Source organism: Periplaneta americana, chromosome 4, assembly GCF_040183065.1.
Source record: "Periplaneta americana isolate PAMFEO1 chromosome 4, P.americana_PAMFEO1_priV1, whole genome shotgun sequence".
In the NCBI taxonomy this organism is placed as follows: Eukaryota; Metazoa; Arthropoda; class Insecta; order Blattodea; family Blattidae; genus Periplaneta; species Periplaneta americana.
The window spans coordinates 34,384,259-34,407,051 of NC_091120.1; the positions used below are offsets into that span (position 1 = coordinate 34,384,259).

The 22,793-nt window shown below is 35.6% G+C and overlaps 3 protein-coding genes across 6 annotated transcripts in view; 1 reads left to right on the forward strand and 2 right to left on the reverse strand.

Moving 5' to 3' along the window:
- Nucleotides 1-6,446, forward strand: part of LOC138697686 (arylsulfatase B-like) — a 45,335-nt gene extending 38,889 nt beyond the window's left edge. For both annotated transcript variants that reach the window (XM_069823145.1, XM_069823146.1), the window contains exons 8-9: nucleotides 1,681-1,839; nucleotides 3,586-6,446. In XM_069823145.1, coding sequence (XP_069679246.1) covers nucleotides 1,681-1,839; nucleotides 3,586-4,091 — 665 coding nt within the window. In that variant the 3' untranslated portion in view covers nucleotides 4,092-6,446. The remainder of the gene's footprint in view (nucleotides 1-1,680; nucleotides 1,840-3,585) is intronic.
- Nucleotides 1-9,748, reverse strand: part of LOC138697688 (luciferin sulfotransferase-like) — a 102,984-nt gene extending 93,236 nt beyond the window's left edge. Inside the window, exon 1 of the mRNA XM_069823151.1 lies at nucleotides 7,298-9,748. The gene's annotated coding sequence lies outside the window, so the exon portion shown is untranslated. The remainder of the gene's footprint in view (nucleotides 1-7,297) is intronic.
- A 147-nt stretch (nucleotides 9,749-9,895) lies between these two features.
- Nucleotides 9,896-17,967, reverse strand: LOC138697689 (pseudouridylate synthase TRUB1-like). Of its 3 annotated transcripts, none has more exons than XM_069823154.1 (6): nucleotides 17,760-17,967; nucleotides 17,001-17,081; nucleotides 15,069-15,206; nucleotides 13,305-13,425; nucleotides 12,266-12,411; nucleotides 9,896-12,100 (listed from the first exon to the last, which is right to left on the reverse strand). In XM_069823154.1, exons 1-6 carry the CDS (start codon nucleotides 17,878-17,880, stop codon nucleotides 11,919-11,921), a joined length of 789 nt encoding a protein of 262 aa, XP_069679255.1. In that variant the 5' UTR covers nucleotides 17,881-17,967; the 3' UTR covers nucleotides 9,896-11,918. The 3 variants fall into 3 exon arrangements, with proteins under 3 accessions (XP_069679255.1, XP_069679256.1, XP_069679257.1); XM_069823155.1 differs by having other exon boundaries at nucleotides 17,674-17,809; XM_069823156.1 differs by lacking the exon at nucleotides 17,760-17,967 and adding an exon at nucleotides 17,314-17,605.
- Nucleotides 17,968-22,793: the final 4,826 nt, after the last annotated feature.

A 22,793-nucleotide genomic window follows, 5' to 3' on the forward strand; every position in this document is an offset into this window, starting at 1 on the left:
TGCAGATTTAGAAGTATCTGATAATTATAATAATAAAATATGTTTTAAATTGTCATAAAATATAACCAATGGTACAGAATAACGATGTCAGTTATAGGCATTAATGACTTTTAAATTGAATGTTTCGTTAGAATATATATTGCCACTCTGAAGGGTATTTACGTCGAGATAAGTTCGTGCAAACCTAAATCCACAGGCAAGTCTCCTCGTATACTCGTATCAAGGCTTTACGCCTTGAGAAAAGTCTACAGACTTCTAGGACTGCTTGAAATTTTCCTACTGTAGCGCTCTCCAAATTAAGCGGCAGGAAAATAAGCATATAAACAAACGATAAGTACTGCGAGCATCTGGTCGAGATTTCAATGTTACGTTTTGCAGTTCTTGTAGGGAAATGGCGGCAAACTATGAACGTTCAGATTTAAGGAACTATTCTCGTGAATTTCTCTTAAAATTCTGTGGCTCGGTTCTAAAAGGGCCAATGTCAATTTTTTGCACTTTTGAGTTATATACACTTTCGAGCTTATCTCGGTCTGTTTTTCCATATACTAAAAGGACCAATGTCTGCTGCAGTTAATGTGGAAGGTACAGAGCATTCACAAGCCAATGTCATAGGTTCACTGTACAGTATAAGCAAATTTCAAACCCATTTATCTCAAAACTAACATTTTTGACGTTGGCCCTTTTAGAACCAACCCACAGAATTTATAGATATATGTAAATATCTTCCATAAAAAATCAAACAAGTTCCTGGTGAACTGCAAGTCTAGGACGTATGTCTGAGCATGTATGGGCAATCATTCAATTCAAACAAACCTCCCGGAGATGTTTGTACAGACTTACCTCCAGGTAAGTCTTTGTATGTATGGGAACCTTCAGACTTAAGTAGCCTTAAGTTGGCCATTCTTCTTAAGAAGTAGGGGAACTGGAACACACGAGAGCTATTCATAAAATCCGTTTTACTATAACAAAAATGGCAAACTGGCTACATGATTTGTTTACAACAGTATTTTCTACATAATTTCCGGCTAAATTGAGACACTTGTCATAGTATTTAACGAGAATTTGAATACCGCAGTCATAAAAGTCTCCCTCCTGTGACTGAAGCCAACCAGTGAAGCTGGACTAGTCATCGTCAAAGTGCTGCGATGCAAGCCACTTCATAATAAGCATGAACAGATAATTACTAGGCGCCAAATCAGGACTATATGGAGGATGACCAAACACTTCCCAGTTGAAATTTTACAGTTTGGGCACTGTAAGCTGCACAATATGCGGGCGGGCACTGCAGTGCAAAAAGAAAAAACACTCCAGAGCGCAACATAATGGATTTCAACTGCTTTTCACTTTTCACCATAAGGAATAGTATCACCGAGCGTATCTCACAGCTGGTGGGATTCTCAGCGTACACATTTTGAACACGCGTAGCACTGTAACAACCGCACGATCCTCCATGTACCACAGCTCAAAGCGAATTGAATCACGCAACATTTACTGCAAAGACGGCGTCGTTACCGATTACTGCGCACTATATATATATATATATATATATATATATGAAAACGGAAGTTACTTTATGAATAGCCCTCGTAGATTACAAATGGAAGTCAATCATAATATCTGTATATCATTAACATTATATTGTACTATTACCGCAGTTTAATTTACATACATATGTTGCAGGTGGCCATGTGGGTCATTTAAGACATGATCTAGACGGCGTGGATCAGTGGGATGTACTGGTTTATAATCTGGCATCTCGAAGGACGGAAATGCTGCTCAATATTGATGAAAGGGCACGCACAGCTGCTATTCGGTACCATAATTGGAAGCTTATTATTGGTAAGTTAATTACTTATAGGCCTACACAGTCAGCAACCTTTTAAGTTTCAGTTGTTACAGATTAAAAGTACAGAGTTATTTCATTCTAATAATATTTTAAAATTAATATAAATAACATGGCTTCCTTTAAGTGCTTTCAAGCTATTATATTAAATTATAATTAGGCTACAATAAATTCACAATTATAAACTTGACAGATTCCGCGTTAATATAAAAATAATAAAGGTATAATCTACAATGATTTCATAAAATTGACGCTCTTAAAAGATATTACCGGAATTTTTAGTTTGCTGAAATAATATGATGGTTTTATTCGCCGATGACCAGACTGTTTTAAAACTTACTAATAAATGAGGAAATTAGAGCAGAACTAAGTACCGAAAAGTCCCACGTACAGTACATTAGACCACAGACAATTTGTCGCACTGACAGTTGGTACTAACGGAATTTGATCGTAGGTGCAATATCTACCAAAAGACGTTTTCTCATAGGGAACTTTGGTCACAGGCGCAATATCTATGAAAAGATGTTTTTTCTATGACAATGTTCCTAAAAATACACTATTTACAACAAAATTCAACTGTTGATAAACAGGTGGAGCATATTGTATTTCGTACGTAACATTGTTCTAAATTATGAGTGACGTTTCACGCTTTATTTCCACCATAAGAGGAGGAAATAATAAAATTAGAGTAAGGGTTTTATGTTCCTAAATTTTCAAACGCAGTATTGTATGTCCAATTTACAAAAAGGTTAGTTCTGCAATAAAAAGCAAAAACTGTATTATCCGTACGTATTTGTCTGGTGATTAGCCCGAATAATCGAAAGTCTTCTCTACACAGAATGCATTTCGCATATGATTATAATTTTTCGCGCGTGAACAATGGTAGTATTGTTAATGCGATTCCAATGCCATCTACAGTACGTCAGGACATGAACTTTCCAAGCAGCCTCGTAAACAGGAATGTAATAACTAATAATCTGAGAAACTAAATTGTTTCAGAATACACAAGACGTACACTATAATGAGAAAGTATGTGTTATTTTGATGACACTTTATCTTACTTTAAAACTAGTAATGAAATGTACAAATCTGGCTTTTCAGGTAAAGCTGACTTGAATAATTTCAAGGGAAAAATTGTTCCGGGACCGAGTATAGAACGCGGGACCTTTGGCTGAGCGCGCCAACGCTCTACCGACTGAGTTACCCAGGAACTCTACCAGACCCTGGCTCAATTATTCTTTTTTTTATCCACATACCTCAAATGTGCACTCAATGTTGGGTCCCTGACGTCTTGTCAACCCACTTTAGGTCTGTGGATAAAAAGGGAATAATTGAGCCGGGGTTTGGTAGAGTTCCTGGGTAGCTTAGTCGGTAGAGCGTTAGCGCGCTCAGCCAAAGGCCCCAGGTTTGATACCGGGCCCCGGAACAATTTTTTCCTTGAAATTATAGTAATGAAATGGTTCAACTTTGGCAAAGCATGATCTATCTATTAAGCGATGATGATGATGGAAATGAAAGTGCAAAGCATTATCATATTCACCCTTAATCCATTATCATTCCAATTATCTCTCTGCTATGCTATTTCATCTTCTTCCTGAGAAAAAGAGTCTGAAATTATCACTGAATGAGATTGTTATAGGACACTTATATAATAGAAGAGATTGTAAGTTAATGTATAGGCTATACTTGTTTGGTGAATGTATTGATTTTTCAGAATACTGATTCCGATGTCACATTTTCAGGAAGCATAAGAAATGGAGCTTTAGATGGTTACTTCGGAGATGATGGTAAAGAAACATCATATCCTGGTTACAACGAATCTTCTGTGGTCCACAGTCTAGCTGGACGTGCCATAATAGCCGCATCATCGTCAGTGTACATCAACCCCACAAGAGCACATCAAATACCATACATCCGTAGTTCTGCAACAATTCCCTGTCCCTCTAGAAACAGCTTCGCTAACATACCTTGTGCTAAAGAAGAACTGTGCTTGTATGACATCGATAATGATCCCTGCGAGTCCAACAATCTCGCTCAGACGCATGTAAACGTGGCATTGCACCTAAGGTCATTGCTTGTGCGTCAACGCAGTACTCTTGTCAAGCAATACAATTTGGCTCCAGAGGCAAAAGAGGCAGACCCCAAACGCTGGAATAATACATGGAGCCCGTGGATTCATGATGGGTGTGCGTTATATGAGGAAAAGGATACATATTTCAATGTTTGTGATAGAACCAAACCCATATGACCTCGTGAACTGAGTAGATACTGTTTATCTGTGACGAATGCGATGCCATTGTGAACACATCTACGTGTGTGTTGGTGAATTTCAGTGAAATGCAGCATGAACAGAACGTGCGAACAAATAAGTGTAACAAATACTGCCACCACTAGATGTATGGCACAAATGTGAAGATTTCACGCTGCGTGGAAAATACCTCAATATACCTAATACCTACTGAAAATCCTTTACATGAGTGTGAACCAGGGGCGGCTCGTCCATAAGAGCTGCGGAGCTGCAGCACTCCCTGCTTTGACAGGAAAATAAAAATAATATTTATTTTAATTGGTAGAAGAATTGTTATAGCTTTTTATTGGTAAAACTGCTTTATATTTCATCTGGCCGGGAATATGTACTATTATCTCATGCATAATCCTTTTGCGCGTCGACAGTATTGGAATTGATACTGCATTCAAAGTCGTCCTGGGATCTGCAGGGTGGGACAGCTCATAGTGAGTGTCTCTTGCATGGTCAGGGGGTAGAGAGGTGGAGGGAAGCAGAGGGAAACAGCCGCTGTTTAAAACCCACATTTCGCTGCAGTGGCTTGCAGAGCCAGGCTACAAGGGAAGATCTTTCCTCCCCTCCCACACCGCTATTGTAATGCTATGTCAAATGGATTCTCTATTCCCTTGAAACTTAATGACAAAATTTTTATTTTCTCTTCACATACTTATTGTTGTAGAATTTTATCGAGTTAATATAACGAAATTAATATTCTCTTTTGCCTTACTATTACGTATATATCCAGCCTCCAGCAGAACAAAATAGGATTTGCCTTAACTTAAAATGATTTGCACGAGTAGAATCCTTTTGATATAGCACGTAAAATACGAAAGAGACTTCTTTTCCAGTTTTAGAAAATTGTTGACCATCATTATATCTGAGTGTTGCTTTGGTGTGACGTCTTAATACCGTAACTTAACCAGTGCAAATGTGCAAACATGAGTGTGTGTGAATTACAGAATATTAATTTTATTTTTCTCAACTTTCCCTTGCGGAAGATTGATCTAATGAAGTATGGTTGTCCGTTACCCAACTTAAATCTTACTCAAGCTTCATCCAGTCGAAATAGTGCATATATGTAAGGAAGTGTAACAATGAAATTTACGCTAAGCATTTGTGGTTACGTGGATGTGAACAAAAAAAATTCTGTATTTTGTTTTCCTTGCCTCCTCTTCGCTGGTGATACTGCATAAACTAGGAGTGGTGTGACATATTTAGGACATTTTCCCCTGAAAGTTAAAAAGCACGAATCTTCGCAGTCTCACCTGAAAAATGTTGTTTCATTGGTTATGTTAGGTAAAACTAATATTGCTGTGCAATTAAGTGAAGCAAACAGAACAAACATTCAAGAAGTGAGAAAAAATCGTGAAATTATTTAAAAATATATTAATTGTATTAAATTTGTGGCCAATGTGAACTTCCCCTTAGGGGACATGATGAAAGAACGATTCAAAGAACCCTGGTGTATTTCGTGGGTTGCTACAGTTCGTGAGTAATCTAAACGAGCCTCTCAAAAATCATTTGGAACATGCCACTGTTTAAAGGTAATTCTAAAACAATTCAGGATGAACTGGTAGATTGCATGTTGAGTGTCTGCCGATCTGAAATTCAGACTGAAATCTGGAAATTCAGACTGAAATCTGAAATCGATTTTTTTTTAAGCGATTATGGCAAATGATGCCACAGACATCTCCCAACTAAGTCAGGAAGTTTTGGTTGTTCGATATGTAGTGCATTTATTTTTGTCCTATACTTATTAGTAATGATATCAAGAAGTAAAATTTGGATGTCCCAAAATCTACTGCAGCTCCTCCAATCCACAAGTTCACGAGCCGCCACTGGTGTGAACATTGCTAAAATAGCTGTGATTGATAATAGTGGTTACACAATAACAGTGTTTTCGTCTCTGGAGGCAGACAGAGTTCAATATTCTCTTGTTACAGTCTTTCATGGATAGCCATCTAATGAAGGATGCTTATCCACTAAATTGAAAGCATGTGAGCTAGGAATGAGAATTTATGTACAGTATTAATGTGTGGCATGCGACTGATAAAGATCAGAACTATTTAATTGAAATAGCTTGAAATGTGACTAAGAATCCTTGTTACTTTTTATTGCAAACTAGCATTTGAAAGGAAACCATTAAAATTATGAATTTTTTCATTGTTCTTCCAAACACAAATATTTAATAGTTTATTTTATTTCAGAGCACACCAATGTAATTCCGAATACATTCAGAAAGTACCGTACTTAATATACCACTTACATGTCTATTACCATGTAAGCAAAACTATTCATTAAACATTTTAGTAACTATCACTTATAGTGTTTTTTTTTGGTCAATGTTACTTATGTCCCGCCCACTATAGAGACATATGCCAATTTTACACATATTTAGTATAACTTGTTGCTTCTTTGACAGGTTAGGTTTGGTTAGTTTAAGTTTTTCGTTATAGGCTACCTTGCATATACGATTATAGCGCAACATTGGCAGTGATAAAAGTGAAATATTCGTTCAGTAGCGTTGAATACTCTACAAATTGATCGTTCTCTCAAAAAATAAGTAATTTTCAGAAAAAAGGGCTACTGGTACGCCTAGTGTTTGCAACAAAAATGTCCCTAAGTTTCCTGGGAAAAGAGATGCAGCTACTGCTCTGGGACAAATAACTCAAACTAATCCCTGTTGAACATTTAAATATAAAAAAGCTTTCCGTCGGTCGTAATCGGAGGTAGTCCCTATTCCATATAGGCCTACCTACACCGGAGATAGTGCTGTCTTTTTTTTTTTTTTCTAAAATTGACTAAATACCAATATAAGGCTATTATTCTCAAACGAGGCGTAATGACATTAATTGTCCTCCTTATAACATAAGCTACGTTAGCATGTTATCTACCTGAAGAATACATAAAATTGATAACAGAAACTTCAGCCGAACCGCAGAATCAAAGGCCTTCTTACCCAAGATTTTGTAGGTCTATGAAGTTGCTTTAAAGAACGTAAACATTAGACATTAGAGAAATAAATTAAGTAGAGCAACATACAGTAGATCTTGACACTTAAAATATTACATTAAATTATAAAGAAATAAACATACAGTAGTTTCTAGGTTACAAGCAAGGCAAGTCCACATAATTATATCATATATTATAAAAAAAAAAGCTTTCTTTACCTCTGTGCAAGACACTTTATGTTTTGTCCTCTCGTGTGATCCACAGTTTCTCTTGAGAGCAAATCTAGCACCACAAAAATTACATTTAAACACTGTTTTTCGCTATAATTTGGCAAAGACATATTTAACACAACCCAAGAAATTCATATCGAAATCAGCGCACCACAGCGACTGTCAGCTGTTTCCGACAGCAGAAGAACGAAATGAAGCACGCAGCATTCAGTGTTGCCAATGTGGCTATTTTATAGCTAGATGTATACCATTTAATATTTCCTCCAGGAGGGGGCGGGAACGCTAAAATTTTGCTAATGTCAATACAAATACTGTCCATAATAATTAGCAATGTTGATTGAATCGTATTATTGCCGCGCTTACGTTACATTAAAAGAAGAAAGGAGAATCGTTGTGTGTTGAATTAATAAAATATAAAACACGGAAACTATACATTATGCACCTGAAGGGGGTAAATGTCCCTGGCAGGGTCAAATTATATCTTTCCAGCAAGGGAAATCATATTCTCCAAGCGAGTCGATCCCTGGCATCCCCTCATTCAATCCGCACCCTGGCTTGCCTTTCAAAACATTTTAAAACAAGCAGCATATAAAGTCTAGGATTAAAAAAAATGGAAAAGAAAAAAAATATTGAGAATTTGGAATGAACACATTAAAAAAGTAATTGAGGACGAAAAGAAAACCTACAAGAAATTTGTCAACAAAAAGAATTGAAGATAAAATAGACTATCACAGAAAAAAAGATCAATAGCTAAGAGGGAAGGAAGGAAGGGAGGAAGGGAGCAAGAAACATCGGGAAAGTTGGGAACAATTTGTAACTTTTTTGCAAAATGATCAACTAGATCTCAACCTAAAATATATGAAGTTTTGAAAAATCTGAACAGCGAAAGAAAAAAAAAAAAGAAAACTCACAAATGTATTTTTAAAAAAACTTGGAGTAATTGTTTCCATGATTTATGGACACAAACATCAGATGAATTATCCATGTTGAATCTTTCGTACACTACTTTTAACACTTGAATATAAATAATTGATTAAATGGCGATCATGTGCTGTAAGCCACACATGCTTACATAATTAACACGAGTAAGATCGCCATTTAATCAATTATTCAGATGAATTACGTACTTCAGTTGCACTATTCAGGTAACACTGATTTTGAACCCATTACCATGCTTGAACTAACTACAGCTGTTAAGAATCTAAAAAGCTATAGGGCCTCTATAGAAGAATCTATTAATCAATTCAAAATTTTACAGAGATTTCTCAGGTTTTCGAACATGATTTGGGAAGGACAAGAACCACCACTAAGCTGGAAAAGAACACTAATAATACCAATCTTTCAAACAAAGAAACCATCAAATTTGTGATAACTATCGTGGAATTTAGGGTATATAAAATTGGTGCAACATCATTATATTTATAATTAAATGCAAACTGAACAAATTCTATGAAAATATTACTGGTGAAGAACAAAATGGATTTAGGAAAGGAAGATCTTGTACAGATGGATATTTTCCAATTAAATATTACTGGAGAAACACAAAGAATTTAATGAAGAAACACATACCGCTTTTGCAGATTTTAAAAAAGATTTTGACAGAGTGAACAGATCTCAAATACTAAATATTTTAACTGATGATGATGTTCCACAACAATACACTCAAGATATAGGCTATTTATAATTATAATATCTAAAAAACAAAAGTAATTTCGATCAAATTAGATGGAGTCAAATCTTGCAAAGCATAGTATAAATAAAATTATAGTGTGTAAATGCCTATTTATTTTATTAAATCGTTCAGATAATACTACAATTAATAAATATACTTGACTGGAAGAGAGTTTTTATTTCATAAAAAAGTGCCTATATACAATTCAAAGGTCTATAAGGTTATTCAAAAGCCTGTCATATTTTAAATCTTTACAAAAATTATAATATTTGAAAGAGGAAAAAACGAAAACATCATTGGTTTAGGTAAAATTTGAGATTTATTTTACGATTACAAAATACTGTGAATATGTCCACTATTCTCTATTTCAATAATAATTCTTATTCTTTCTGCAATATCATGCACAGAATTTTGCAGAAAATGTCTCTGAACATTCGTAATTTCTTGCGAAATTATATCCTTCAGTTGCTGTAGGTTCTTGGATGTCCTACTCATTCTCTGAGGTAAACCCACAAACCAAAGTCGACTGGATTGAGATCTGGTGATCGTGGAGGCCACATTGTTGGTAAGTGTCTGCCAATGATACAATTGCCACATATATCTCCAATTAATTGTTGTACAAGGAGGTAGATATTGGACAGTATTCTATTTGCATGAAAATGATTTTTTCCAGCCTGTGATTTCTCATTCTGGGGATTATGAAGTCCTGCAGTATAGTGCTTTAAAGTTTAAAGCAACTTTTGAATAACCTCATACGAATACAAATGTTCAGAAGTAATTAAAATGGACTAGAATGGCTGTTTACGTCTAAGTATAAAAATTTCTAGTATCATAAAGAATAATTTTTATCAACTGGGGCCTTAAAATATCAAAGGTGCAAAGTGCCATTTTTCCCCGAAACTGAGATTTTCACATTGTGTTTTTTTTTTACTAATGGCGGATACTTAACTCAAGTCATTCATCCATATAAAGCCAGTTATGTAGACAAATTTACGACAGAGTCATTGCCCAGGGTGCATCATAGGAAGCTGATCTACGCTACACCCATGATTAGATGAGATGATGATGGAGAAACTCCTGTATTACCTGAGTTTGCCCTAGACCACCGTGGTGGCTAATTGCATTGATATGTGCCATGTACCATTTAAGGTTACATATCAATCGGGACAAATGACATGACCTCTAAGCAGCTCAAACCATGACCGGTACATAGTGCTGGACAACTTCACCATAGACCTTTGTAGTCTCACATTTTCTCAAATAACTCTGTTCCTTATTTCTGGCACTTAGCACCTTTGTTATTTCAAGGCTTCTATTAATAAAGCTGACAAGATAACTGTTAATGAGTTCATGTGGAAATCTCCCTTCAAACTGCACACATAAATCTCAACAGCTAGAAATATAAAAATCAGCTGCCCACACTAACAGTAAGATTGCGAAATTAAAGCTTGAATAAAGGATTACCGGAAAACTGAGTAGTCCCCAGCCTTGAGAAGAACACTCAGCCGGTGCAGCATGTTGTGTGTGGCCTTATGTCGCATGTCACGTGACAAGGATTCACAGTGGAAGGTAATTTCACTGCTCTCTCCAAGTGTTGTTGTTGTTGTTTTCTAATGCCAGGCGTTTGACAATAAAGTCATTTGACCTCTTGCACTCCAATATTTTTCAAAGATATTATCATGGTCAGCCACTGAAACACAGATTTTGAGGTGTTCCGAATCCATTTCTTGGTTTGAGTTGCACAATGGGCAGTTAGGGGACTGATATACATTATTATCTGTTATACCATCAGCATTCCATTGTAAGATGTTTAGTTGATTTTGTACCATTAAAGTAGTCCCCGCCCAGAGAACTGATTGAGGGACTATTTTACCTCCAGATAATTTTACCTTAATGGTACTCATTTCATATTGGAGTGAAAATGGCAAGTTGTAGCCGATTTAAGTGAACACCATATTTTAACGTTTTGGTGGCTATTTCATTCACACACAACCCCCAGAATGTCTGGAGGACCACACCTGCTGTTGGTCGACGGGTCCATTGGACCTAGCTGGGAGATCTTGTTGATCACCAGCTTTCTCTCCTTAAGCCACTGGAGGACGATTTTAGTGCCATAGCAGGTCAGCACCAGGAACAGAAAAGTAGAAAGAGGAGGAAGGAAAAGGAAATGAACCCCTAAGCCTCGAATGCTCTAATACCGTCGGGGTCGGAGAAAGTAAGAGTTCAGTCAGAGGACTGGATAGGAAAGGGTAAAGAGGGAATTAGGTATTGAATAGAGGAAAATTATACCAAATTCAGTCATTAACTCATCAAGCTGACCAGTGCTAATTGATGAGTAGCCCCTCCCTTTACTTCAGCTTGTAAAATTATGCTTACTAACAGCTGCACCAAAGGGAAGGTAGGGATGGAACATTGGGTATTTGTCCAGGTTGGTTCCTTAAAGCCTTCAATGGGAAGAATTAATGGCTCTCCCCCCTGTATCCAACAGATACCCTTTTGCAGCCAGCTATAAATATATGAGCACACCAACAAAAGTGTAGTATACTATACCATACTTCATACAAGTTTATGATATAAGATGTATGTGCAGAGACCCTAAGTATAGTAGGCCTATAATATACCTGTATTTGTGCCTTAACTGTAACCTGCAGAATTTTTTCAGCATTTTTCTCTCCAAGTGTGAGTAGTTTCTTAATGCAACATTCCAAGCGCAAATCTCCATGTGCTTACAGTTAGTATGAATAGTAAATTTGTTATATTTTTTATATGAACTGCTGTGGAGATCTAATTATGTGCGCAGTTTTGAGGTAAGACTGCGACATGGATTCATTACCAGTTCCCTTGTAAGACAATAGTTTCCTACAAAGTTGGTATATGTATTAGCATATTTGTGACCACCATTCCAAAAAATTTGTTTTTGTACTCTATGACTAAACTTCATATTAATTTGTATTTTCTTCTTGGGCGTTTCAGGAAATCTCCATGAGTAGCTTTTGCTTTAGTAATTGCAATCAAAATATTTGGCACTGTCCAATCATCTGAGTCCAGCATTTCTTGCTCTGTGAATGGTCCTTGTTGAAATCTATGGAGCTCTCGAACATGTGCACAACTGCCTAAAACTAAAGTAAAAAAAGAAACACTTGCTAATTACACAACACAAATTCAGCACTTTTAAAAATAAAAGCACTCTTTTATATAACCAGCTCTATAAGTTAGTTATGTTTACATGGAACTAGAACTGGAGAACATGCACAAGTATCACTGCATATGGATATTTTACTCACCATTTCCAAGATCGTGTATCAAACTTCTAATATAGAAACCACCACCACAATGCACTTCCAGTGTAAAGTACGGTGGTGAGAAATCTAAACAATGGATGCTATGGCATGTTACTGAACGTGGTTCCATTTGCACAGAAACACCGGCTCTGCAAAATACAAATTGCACAATCACCCGAGTTTAGTATCTCCATACGATTTTGGTGACATGTTAAACAAATGTGTCCAGTCCACAGAATGGATACTAAATGCTGCAAGTGAAGTATAGGACGTGATAGATCGCAACAAAATAAACATAAATAGAACAGGAATTTATTCTATGTCTTGCAATTTTTTCTACCAGTCAATGTTTAATGTTCTTAATTTACTATATTTCTTCTCGGAATTGGACATAAAGTCCACACCTGTGGAGTAATGGACAGCGTGTCTGGCCGCGAAACAAGTGGCCCGGGTTCGAATCCCGGTCGGGGCAAGTTACCTGGTTGAGGTTTTTTCCGGGGTTTTCCCTCAACCCAATACGAGCAAATGCTGGGTAACTTTCGGTGCTGGACCTCGGATTCATTTCACCAGCATTATCACCTTCATATCATTCAACGCTAAATAACCTAGATGTTGATACAGCGTCGTAAAATAACCCAATAAAATAAAAAATTGGACATAAAATACATGCTACATATTGTATACCTAACTTCTTTAAGTTAGATGTAATTTATGTAACAACAAAACGTTTTCCACTTAGATTTTTATCTTATGTGCAAAAATTATTCTGTGCCATCTAAGTCATGCAATAACATTTAAGTTCTACAAAATTATCTTATTGAAAATAAAGCATATATTTTCAGTTTTTTGACTCAAGCACAGTAAGATTATTTTTGTGAACTTGAACTGAGTTCGGAAATACTTCTATATGAACTATTTTATCACTTTAGTTCTGCATCCATACATTATTTTCTCAAATGGATCCCATGTGTTACAAAACATTCTATATTTTGTAAAATTAGTTTTGATTGAAAGTAACAAATTGTCATACTGTAATATTTACCTAGTGAGATCAGCTACTCGCTGTCCATGTAATTTCAGTGCTGAATATAATGGAGGGGTCTGAAGAATTTTACCATGAAATCTAGTTAAGGCTGCTTCCAACATATCTCTCGAAATATGATCTGTAAAATAATGAACACTAATTAATATTTAAATATAGGTTATGGCCAACAAGTTACAAGATTGAATATTTATACCATCCAATTACAGAAAAGGGATGGAAAGCACAGAAAAACTCTGCAGTGCTTGGGAAAAGTGACATAAGTCAGTTTCCACAAACCCTTTTTGATAATTTATTGACAACTTACACTGGTTTATGTCGATTTGATTTTTTTTTTGTATGAATTATTGTAATGGGAGGAATACCTATGTATTTTTTTCCAAGCGAACAGATGTTCCGTAAGTTGTCAATAAATTATCAAAAAAGGTTTGTGGAAACTGACTTGTGTCACTTTTCCCGAGCACTACAGAACTGTAACAAAGTAATTCTGGGGCAGATTATAATTATAATAAATGAGAATCTTAGCGGCACCTTATAACCTGGCTTTCTTTTCTTGATTTGTATAATTTATTATAAGTAGACTGTACAATTCAAAACACCAAAACACAAAATTTCTATTCTGCTCAAGATACTACATTGTTGTTGTTGTTTTCTAATGCCAGGCATTTGACAATAAAGTCATTTGACCTCTTGCACTCCAATATTTTTCAAAGATATTATCATGGCCAGCCACTGAAGCACAGATTTTGAGGTGAGATACTGCATTGTTCATACCGTTATATCGTCAAAAAAAGTTGCTATTGCTACTTTATGCTCGACCATGCCGAAATGTAGTAATTATACACCTGGTAGTAGCCCTTTAATGCACCTCATTAAAGTACACCTATTCATTATAGTTCAGTTGTTCAGCCAATGAGAAATCACCTTTGTAGCATTATACAAGCACAAGTATCGATTATTCTCGGATATGCAATCGAAAGACAACTAGCGAAAAGTCACGAAGGCTGGAAATCCAATACTGTCGCAGAAGGTTATGTTCTGTTACTATAATAATTAGCGTTAATTGTAAATAATATTCAAATAAATTAATTTGTCATCTCGTTTTTCAATTCTAAATCAATTTCCAGGTTATATCAAGACTAATGTTCATGTTATTCTCTAGATTATATCAAGGTCAATGACATTCGTTCCTCAGAAAAAATCAGTACTTTCGCGTCTGCGTACATCTCACAATTTAGGTCAGTTCCGCTCCTCACATAACCATAACATGAATACTTATGAATAATTTCAAGTTAGAAATATGGTCATAAACAAACATACTCGCGTCTTAATTACTACCATTATAGGCTCGTTGCATAATGTACTATTAGTTAACTTACGTGGATTCACTATTAAAACCATCACCGGTATCGTCTTTGCTTATTGATAATTTCTGCTTTCAAAGCTTCTCAAACATTTAAATATTCATAGTTGATGTCTTCTTTTTGGTGGTATCAGTGTATTTAATAATGAATTAATGCTGTTATTTATATAAGGAACTGGGGTACAATTGAAATTTGACCATTTAATAAATTAAACAAACACATGCAAGGCATAGTTTGTATGCTATAAACTCATTATATTTAGTAACGTTTCTTAATATAATTATTAACATGAACTTAACATTTAAGCATTATTACAGATACGTTTCAACAATCGATTTAATTAATACCCAGTAAGAGACTTTTCAAACATAAACAATACCAGTACTAATTCATATCTCACCATAGGAACATTCCCTTATTATTTTTCCTGATTCATTATATGTATCAGTGGACACTCCCAGCTGGGCTGTGACTCTATATTTTTTGCTTCCATGAAGGAATTTTGGAAGAACTTTACAACCAAAACCAACTCCCACAACTGAAATACAAGAAAAGTGTAAGATGATTAGTCACTTGGTAAGTAATTCGACAGAAGAACTAAAACAAAGGAGGCACTATTTTTTCTTTAACAATTGCTATTGCATACTACGAATAGTATAGAATAGCCTACTGAGCACGTGGTTTTACTTTCTGGCACCCAATACTTTCCACGGAATAACATAGAACCACAGTCCAGTCTAGTGTATACAGTCATTAAGCTTGAATTGTGAAGGTGCTAGGAACAATAGACTGCACCGGTACTATTTTGCATTGTCTGTAATGAGGCGATATTAGCGATTCTAGTGGTTAGCAACTATCTATGGATGCATATTTATTATATATTGAGCTTCGTGACTGTACATATTAATACTAGACTGTGATAGAACTATTCATTTGCTGTACATAGTAATGAATGGATATATCATCACCAAGGCACAGATTTTGATGACATGTCATACTTTTTTCCTTTACATCCTTTGCAATGCCCGTAAATATATAAATCCTGGATTCAAGCTGCTGGTTACAGAAATGTAGAACATTTACGTCGTTTTTCGCTGTTTTAATCTTTTGGGTAATTTTTTTTTAATTTGAGGTTTTTTTTTTAATAATTTAAGCTAAAGACTTCAATTTTCCAATATAAAAAAGTCGCAAAATTAGTACTGGCACTACCCCATTCAAAAGCAGAATCTGAAAGGATTTTCTCGATAGTATGTGATGTCAAAAGGAAGAAAACTAGAATTAGGTTAGGTTAGCTCTTGGCTGAGTTATTGTTGTACACTCTGCCTTCCAAACAAAGGAATTGTGTAAGACAAAAATTCAGGATATAAAGCTTTGTGCATAATAATTCTGTGGTGTTCGGGTAAAGGGGTATAAGTCATTTTTTTGTCCAGGTGGAATTTTGTTTCCCAGATGAACACATAAGTTAAATTATACAAGTGAGTGTGCAAAAATCAAAGAATACTAGCAGTCGATGTGTTTTGTGTAGAAAAGTATTTGTAATAAGGATTCCAAGTTTAATTTTCATTTATCTCCGAACTCATTTTTATGACTTATCTCCCTTTAGCCAAACACCACAGAATTAACGTAGGTACTCTCAGGAGAAAGCTTTAAAACAGCACAAATAAAGAAGAATTAACACCAAATGAACTGTCACTCTTCAAGTATGCTTCTGCGGTCAGCACGAATGTGGAAAGAAGCTTCTCAGTGTATAACAATGTCCTTGTCGGCAACTGCCGGTCATTCACACTCCAGAATCTTCGGGTGTACACTGTCATCTATTGCAATGGAAAGGAAAGCTTTTAATTTGAGGTAGGATTTTTACTACTGATGTATAGAATTGTTTATTTTAGGTCATTTTCAAACATGTTTTGGGTCAATTTATAGATCATTTTTAGGTTTTCCAGGTCATCAAAATCCGCACCCTGATCATCACCATATTTTCCAAATCAGACGTCACAAGCGAAGAGATCACGATTTAAATGTAAAACACGATTTTTAATTAATCATATCGAAATACGACCTCTTTCGACAATAATTTCTATCTCCACTGGCACTAAAAATGCTTGGGTTATTCTGTGGAAAGTATTGGGTGCCAGAAAGTATGGCAGAGGGACCGATGCCATGTTTCCCCCTTCCCACTTCAATTGTCAATACCTACTGGATAGGATTTGTCTGTAATTTAATTCTGTATATTTTAAGTTACTATGAAATATGACTGCTATAAACCCAAAATCTTATGTTCGATATTGCTAGGTACATAATAGGTAATACATGACTTGTCCAATAAGCCTACCTAAAACTCCAGTTGCTGTATGATCTAGTGTTCCACCATGCCCAACTCTTAGAGCTCCAGGATTCATTTTCGGTTTAATGCCTGTAAGAAGATAACAACATGTATTGATACTATTTTAATTCGGTTAAATGTATAGGCCTAAAAGTAGTCAGTCACATGTTAAAATAATATGCAATTTCAAATAACTCCCTATATATCGAAGATATAAAACTAAGACACAAAAATAGTTCACTAAGTTTACCGAATCTGGTAAATCATTTATATAATCATGTTTTCTTTCGTAATTCATCACCTTTTTAGGGATCATTCATACCTTTTTCTTTACACAGTGGTCATTTTCTACAGTCCCTAATAGACCTAATTAGGCCTATTAGGCAAGAAAAAGATTGCATGGCTTTAATAGAGGTAGGACCGCTATTTAAAACTGATGCATCTGATCCATGTGTCTGAATGTCATTATTTATGGACTCGTTAAACATAGTTGCGCCAAGGTGGCTATTTAATTTGGCATTGCTTTAATTTCACTTGGTCAGATAAAAAAAATAGAGGCATGTTCTAACCTAACTTGTCACTTCTTAGGTTAGTTGAGAGTCAATTAGATATGGTGAACATTTTGACGTGAAACATAAATTGTAGTATATTGCCAGAAAAAAAACTCAATGTGAATACACACTTTACGATGATTATTTTTTAAACAAACTTGACTTTCCACTCTTTAATTATATTGCTGAGAATAACCTAGAACATTTTGAAAATCACCTTTAACGATTATATCTTTAATTATCTCGAGTACGTCTACAGAAGTTATGCTTTTTACTTTATTTACTGCAAATACTCCTCTCAAAAGCAATTTTCTACTCTCCATATCAATGAAAGTCATGTTGTATTGTAATAAATTTATCTTCTGCTACAACATGCAATTATTCAAATGTTGTTGCCTAGTGCCTACAGGAGTGACAACAGCGTCAACAGAACTCCGATTGCAATAGCACCAACTATGTAACAAACAACATATTATTCGGCAAAAACAATATAATGAATATAATGTTAAAGATATACTTTTCTCATTTAATTAGTAATAACAGATCACAGACTGACACGCTATTCTGTCCTTGTTTCGCACTGTAGTTGTGTGATCTAAGGCGTATATTTCGGACCAGAATTACGAAATATATGCTGATTTGTCTTCAAGCGGAAATAAATTTTCTTATATTTTAACCGATGTATGGGACGATGCTCACAAAGCATCGTGGTGAATTTGAGGAGTTACAATAAGTAGCGACAACCAGTTTCACAAGTCAAATATAACTGCAGGGAGGGATCATCGTGCTAACCACACGTTATCTCTGTAGTGGTTGGATGGTCGTTCATTTCAGCTGAGGAATATAAATGAACAGTCGTCTGGTAGGCCTTTATCCTCAATAAGCTGTCGCGCAACAAATCTTTTATTTTGTCCTTATTTTTAAAGCTGTTTTTTTTCTAACAGTGGATATTTTTTATTCTAGATCACTTGACCTAATGTGTCCCCTAGAAACTCTTATCATTTTGCCACCTGCGCTCTTCATTCATGCAAGCTGTGCTGCAAGGCAGTCATGGCTGGTTGTCACGTTGCCACAGCTTCTTTTCTAGGTTTTTTCTTGTTGCTTTCCCATAATTCTCGTATATTCCCAAATTTTTTCCCTTTACCTGCTCTGTTGATTTTATACTTACTCTTTTAATTTTCTGCATTATAATTTTCTTGAATGAATTCACCTCGAGGGGGTCTTCCATTTATCTCGACTTCGATGCCTTGCTTGGCTAGCCTACCTGTAATTTTGATTCCCTCTATCTCCACATGGGCAGGGATCCATTGGAAGACGATAGTTTTCCCAATGATACAAGTGTAGTTACCTCAAGTAAACAATAACATCACTTTATGAACACTTCTAATGCAGTGTTGAATGAAGGAATGGTTTAGAGCAAATAAACAAAGACTTAATGTTGATGAAACCAATGTGATTAAATTTAGTACACACAATGTGATGAAAAATAGTTGGGACGTCACAGGGAAACCATGTACCCAAAGAAAACAACCTGTGTTGCCTGGGCTTGCTTAACACAAGTATAAATTCAGGGTGGATAGAGATTTGAACCCAGGTTCCCTGGTTTATAAGTCCAGTGAGCCATCATGGTGGCTAAATTTTCAATTGTTCTAAAAAAATAAACATTTCCATTTTTGTCCCATGCACTTTACTTTGCTGTATTAACATTTCAGTTGTAGATGATAAGTATGTTGGCAGAACTATTGCGATTATTCTAGATTTCTGGATGGTGTCCTCAGTTGGGCCAAAAATATCTGGTTATCCTAGACTAGACATGAAGGTCGCATATAAGTAACTGCCATAACATTGACTGGGTACCTTCAGTGTATTTTACTTACTTACAAATGGCTTTTATAAAACTCGGAGGTTCATTGCCACCTTCACATAAGCCCGCCATTGGTCCCTATTCTGAGCAAGATTAATCCAGTCTCTACCAACATATCACACCTCCCTCAATTCCATTTTAATATTATCCTCCCATGTACATCTCGGCCTCTAAGAAGGTCTTTTTCCCTCCAGCTTCCCAACTAACACTCTACATGCATTTCTGATTCGTCCATATGTGCTACATGCCCTGCCCATCTCAAACGCCTGGATTTAATGTTCCTAATTTTGTCAGGTGAAGAATACAATGCATCCAGTTCTGCATTGTGTAACTTTCTCAATTCTCCTGTAACTTCATCTCTCTTAGCTCCAAATATTTTTCTAAGCACCTTATTCTCGAACACCCTTATCCTCTGTTCCTCAAAGTAATAGCCCAAGTTTCACAACCATACAGAACAACTGGTAATATAATTGTTTCATAAATTTTTTCAATTTTTTTTGAGAGCAGACTGGATGACAAAAGCTTCTCAACTGAATAACAACAGGCATTTCCCATATTTATTCTGCGTTCAATTTCCTTTCAAGTGTCATTTATATTTGTTACTGTTGATCCGAGATATTTGAATTTTTCCACCTTTTCAAACAATAAATTCCCAATTTTTATATTTCCTTTTCGTACTATGTTCTGGTCAAGAGACATAATTATATACTTTTGTCTTTTCAGGATCCGAGGCTCATGTTGAGGTTTCGTAACAAGCTGTTTTTTTTTTTACGATGATGGGTTGTTAGCAGAGACAGATGGCGACAATTACTAAGGGAGGCCCTGGCCCACCAAGGGCTGTAGCGCCAATGATGATGATGATGATGATGATGATGATGATGATGATGAGTTGTTAGCCCTTCGCCCAACCCCCAAGCTGGAGGATCACCCTTTATCGGCTGTCTGCAATTGATTATTCAATATATTTGCAGCTACCTTCCATATCTGAAGGCAATCTCTTCTATCTGCAACCTAAGGATGCACCATGCCATGGTGATAGGACCCACAATACATAGTTTCAGTGTATCTTAAAAAGAAAAAGACAATTATTTATATGCATATAAATTTTCTTTAATCAATATAATGTACATGTGCAACGAGGCATTGCCCACAAAATATTTGTAGTAACTTCAAAGTAAGATCAAATATGTCAGTAACAATAATTGTAATATTACAAAAATGGAGTTATTTGTATACATTATGGCACTAAGAAACAAATTCACAACAGATATCCTGTCAAAGGAACATAATGTTAAGCTGTAGCTCAGAAATGTAATAAAAAACAAGTATCTTAAAAGGAAAGTGACCTAGAGTCATGTACGGAACCTGAGTGAGTTTTACATCTCTGTAAAACAGGCTTATTTGCACAGGCACTTCTGATAAATAAACGTGAAGAGTAATAACAACTGGACATTCTACATTGTAGACATAATAACAAATTACATTAAATAACAATTTACATGTTATTTTAAAATATACCTCATTCACATAGTCAGAGTTAAAATTAAATTAACAATTACTCATTTTACAGAGACCACATAAAACAGAAGTATCATAATTGACACTGCTATATTATATGTAAGCTATTTTACACGGTTCGCTACCTAGACAGATCTGTTAATGGGGCAGGTATCTAAATGACTTCAGGAGGGCTAATCTATCTGCCAGAATCCCAAAGGAGCTGCAGGAACACAAATGTGGTTGTATTGTTTCAGTAACGTGTAATATGTATTTTGGTCGATGCCAGATATTGGCCAATAGTAATTGACTGTATGATGCACTTTTGGAAGAAAGAAAAATATATAGACTACAAAATTATAAATAAAGTAATATTAGTGTAAATTTTAACCTTTATTTTACCCTTATATCTTACATATCCGGCCCTTTTAAAAAATAGATTATTTACAAAATTTCAAAATAATGCTGGGATATCTATCACTTAGATCAGGACTGGGCAGCAAGAGCGGATTCTACTCTCTCACGGGGAGCCATATGATTTCTCTTCATCCCCTTTCTTCCCCGCCGAACACTGTGCAGCATTGATTCAGTGACGGATGAATATTAAGCGTCCAGGGGTGTATATTGCGGATGTTCAAGGTGTGCGCTGGACACCCTGTTAAATTCGGTAATCTCATTTTTTTATTTTAAGTTGTTTTATATAATGCAACAATAATTTTAATTTATCACAATTTAAATGCGTGGTAATCTCATTGGAAGTTGACGTATATAGTTCAAGACTAATTTTAATTCATTACCATTTATATATTTTAAATGCCTGCTGGTTGAATGTGCACACCATCCCCAGAACGGCTTTCGTTTTATAACATACGCTCTGCCTGACGAAGTGGGATGAGTTCTGGTCTGGTTGTCCTGTCCGTACAAAAGAACATCCCCTGCTGAGAGTTACAGCTATAATTCTTTGCGCGCGCAAGGTGGCATGGTGGGGATACTCGCTTCTCTCAAGCTGGCAGGTCTTCCTGTATACAGGCAGCTCAACTTGTCAATAGCGTTACAAAATATTGTGTTTGACGTGTGTTTACTGTTTGTGTGAGTGAATTTACTGTGTTTAGGTTTTACTAGGGTTCATAGTTGTGTGCCAGCACAGGTGAACAATTTAAATTACTTATTTAATGATAATAACACTTGGAAATGTACACTGTAAAAGATCTTTTGCAAAAGCCATTCTCTTCTCGCCCACTAGGAGAGAAATTACATATAGTGAATAAGGGTAGGCCTACACCGCCACTTCCGAATTTAGTGCAACAATATAAAACAAAAAGCGAACAATATAATAGACATTTTTCTATTTCACAATATGAAATTGTAGAATAGTTAGCGGGTTGTGGAACTTCAAACAGGTTATTTTGCTGGCCATGGTTATTGTTTGATTATAAATAATGCAATTTTGAATAACGTTATTTGTAGTTGCCTCCTTTCTCCATCATTTGCAGGGCAGTCATTGAAACAAGGTGATTAATTTTTAAGAAGTTGTGGTGCGAATACTTTGAATAATATTTAAATGTCATTTTCTTTTAATTTTATGTCATTTTTCCTTTAGTTTAAGGACATTTTAATGATCATTTTAAGTAGATTTTTAGGTCATCAACATCCGCCCCATAGTTATTATTTATAAATAATAATAAGTTATACATTAAAAATGGCAGTTAATGTTGACCCGATACTTCACTTAGGCCTATAATAATTGTGCGAGATAGACCAACTATATATTTTTAACAGAACACCCAAACTCCAGGTTCAGCATACGCCACTGTAAGTGTCCCCGTTTAGAGTTTGGATCCGCTCCCAATGCCCAACCCTGACTTAGATAAACCAACTGTAGTACTGAAA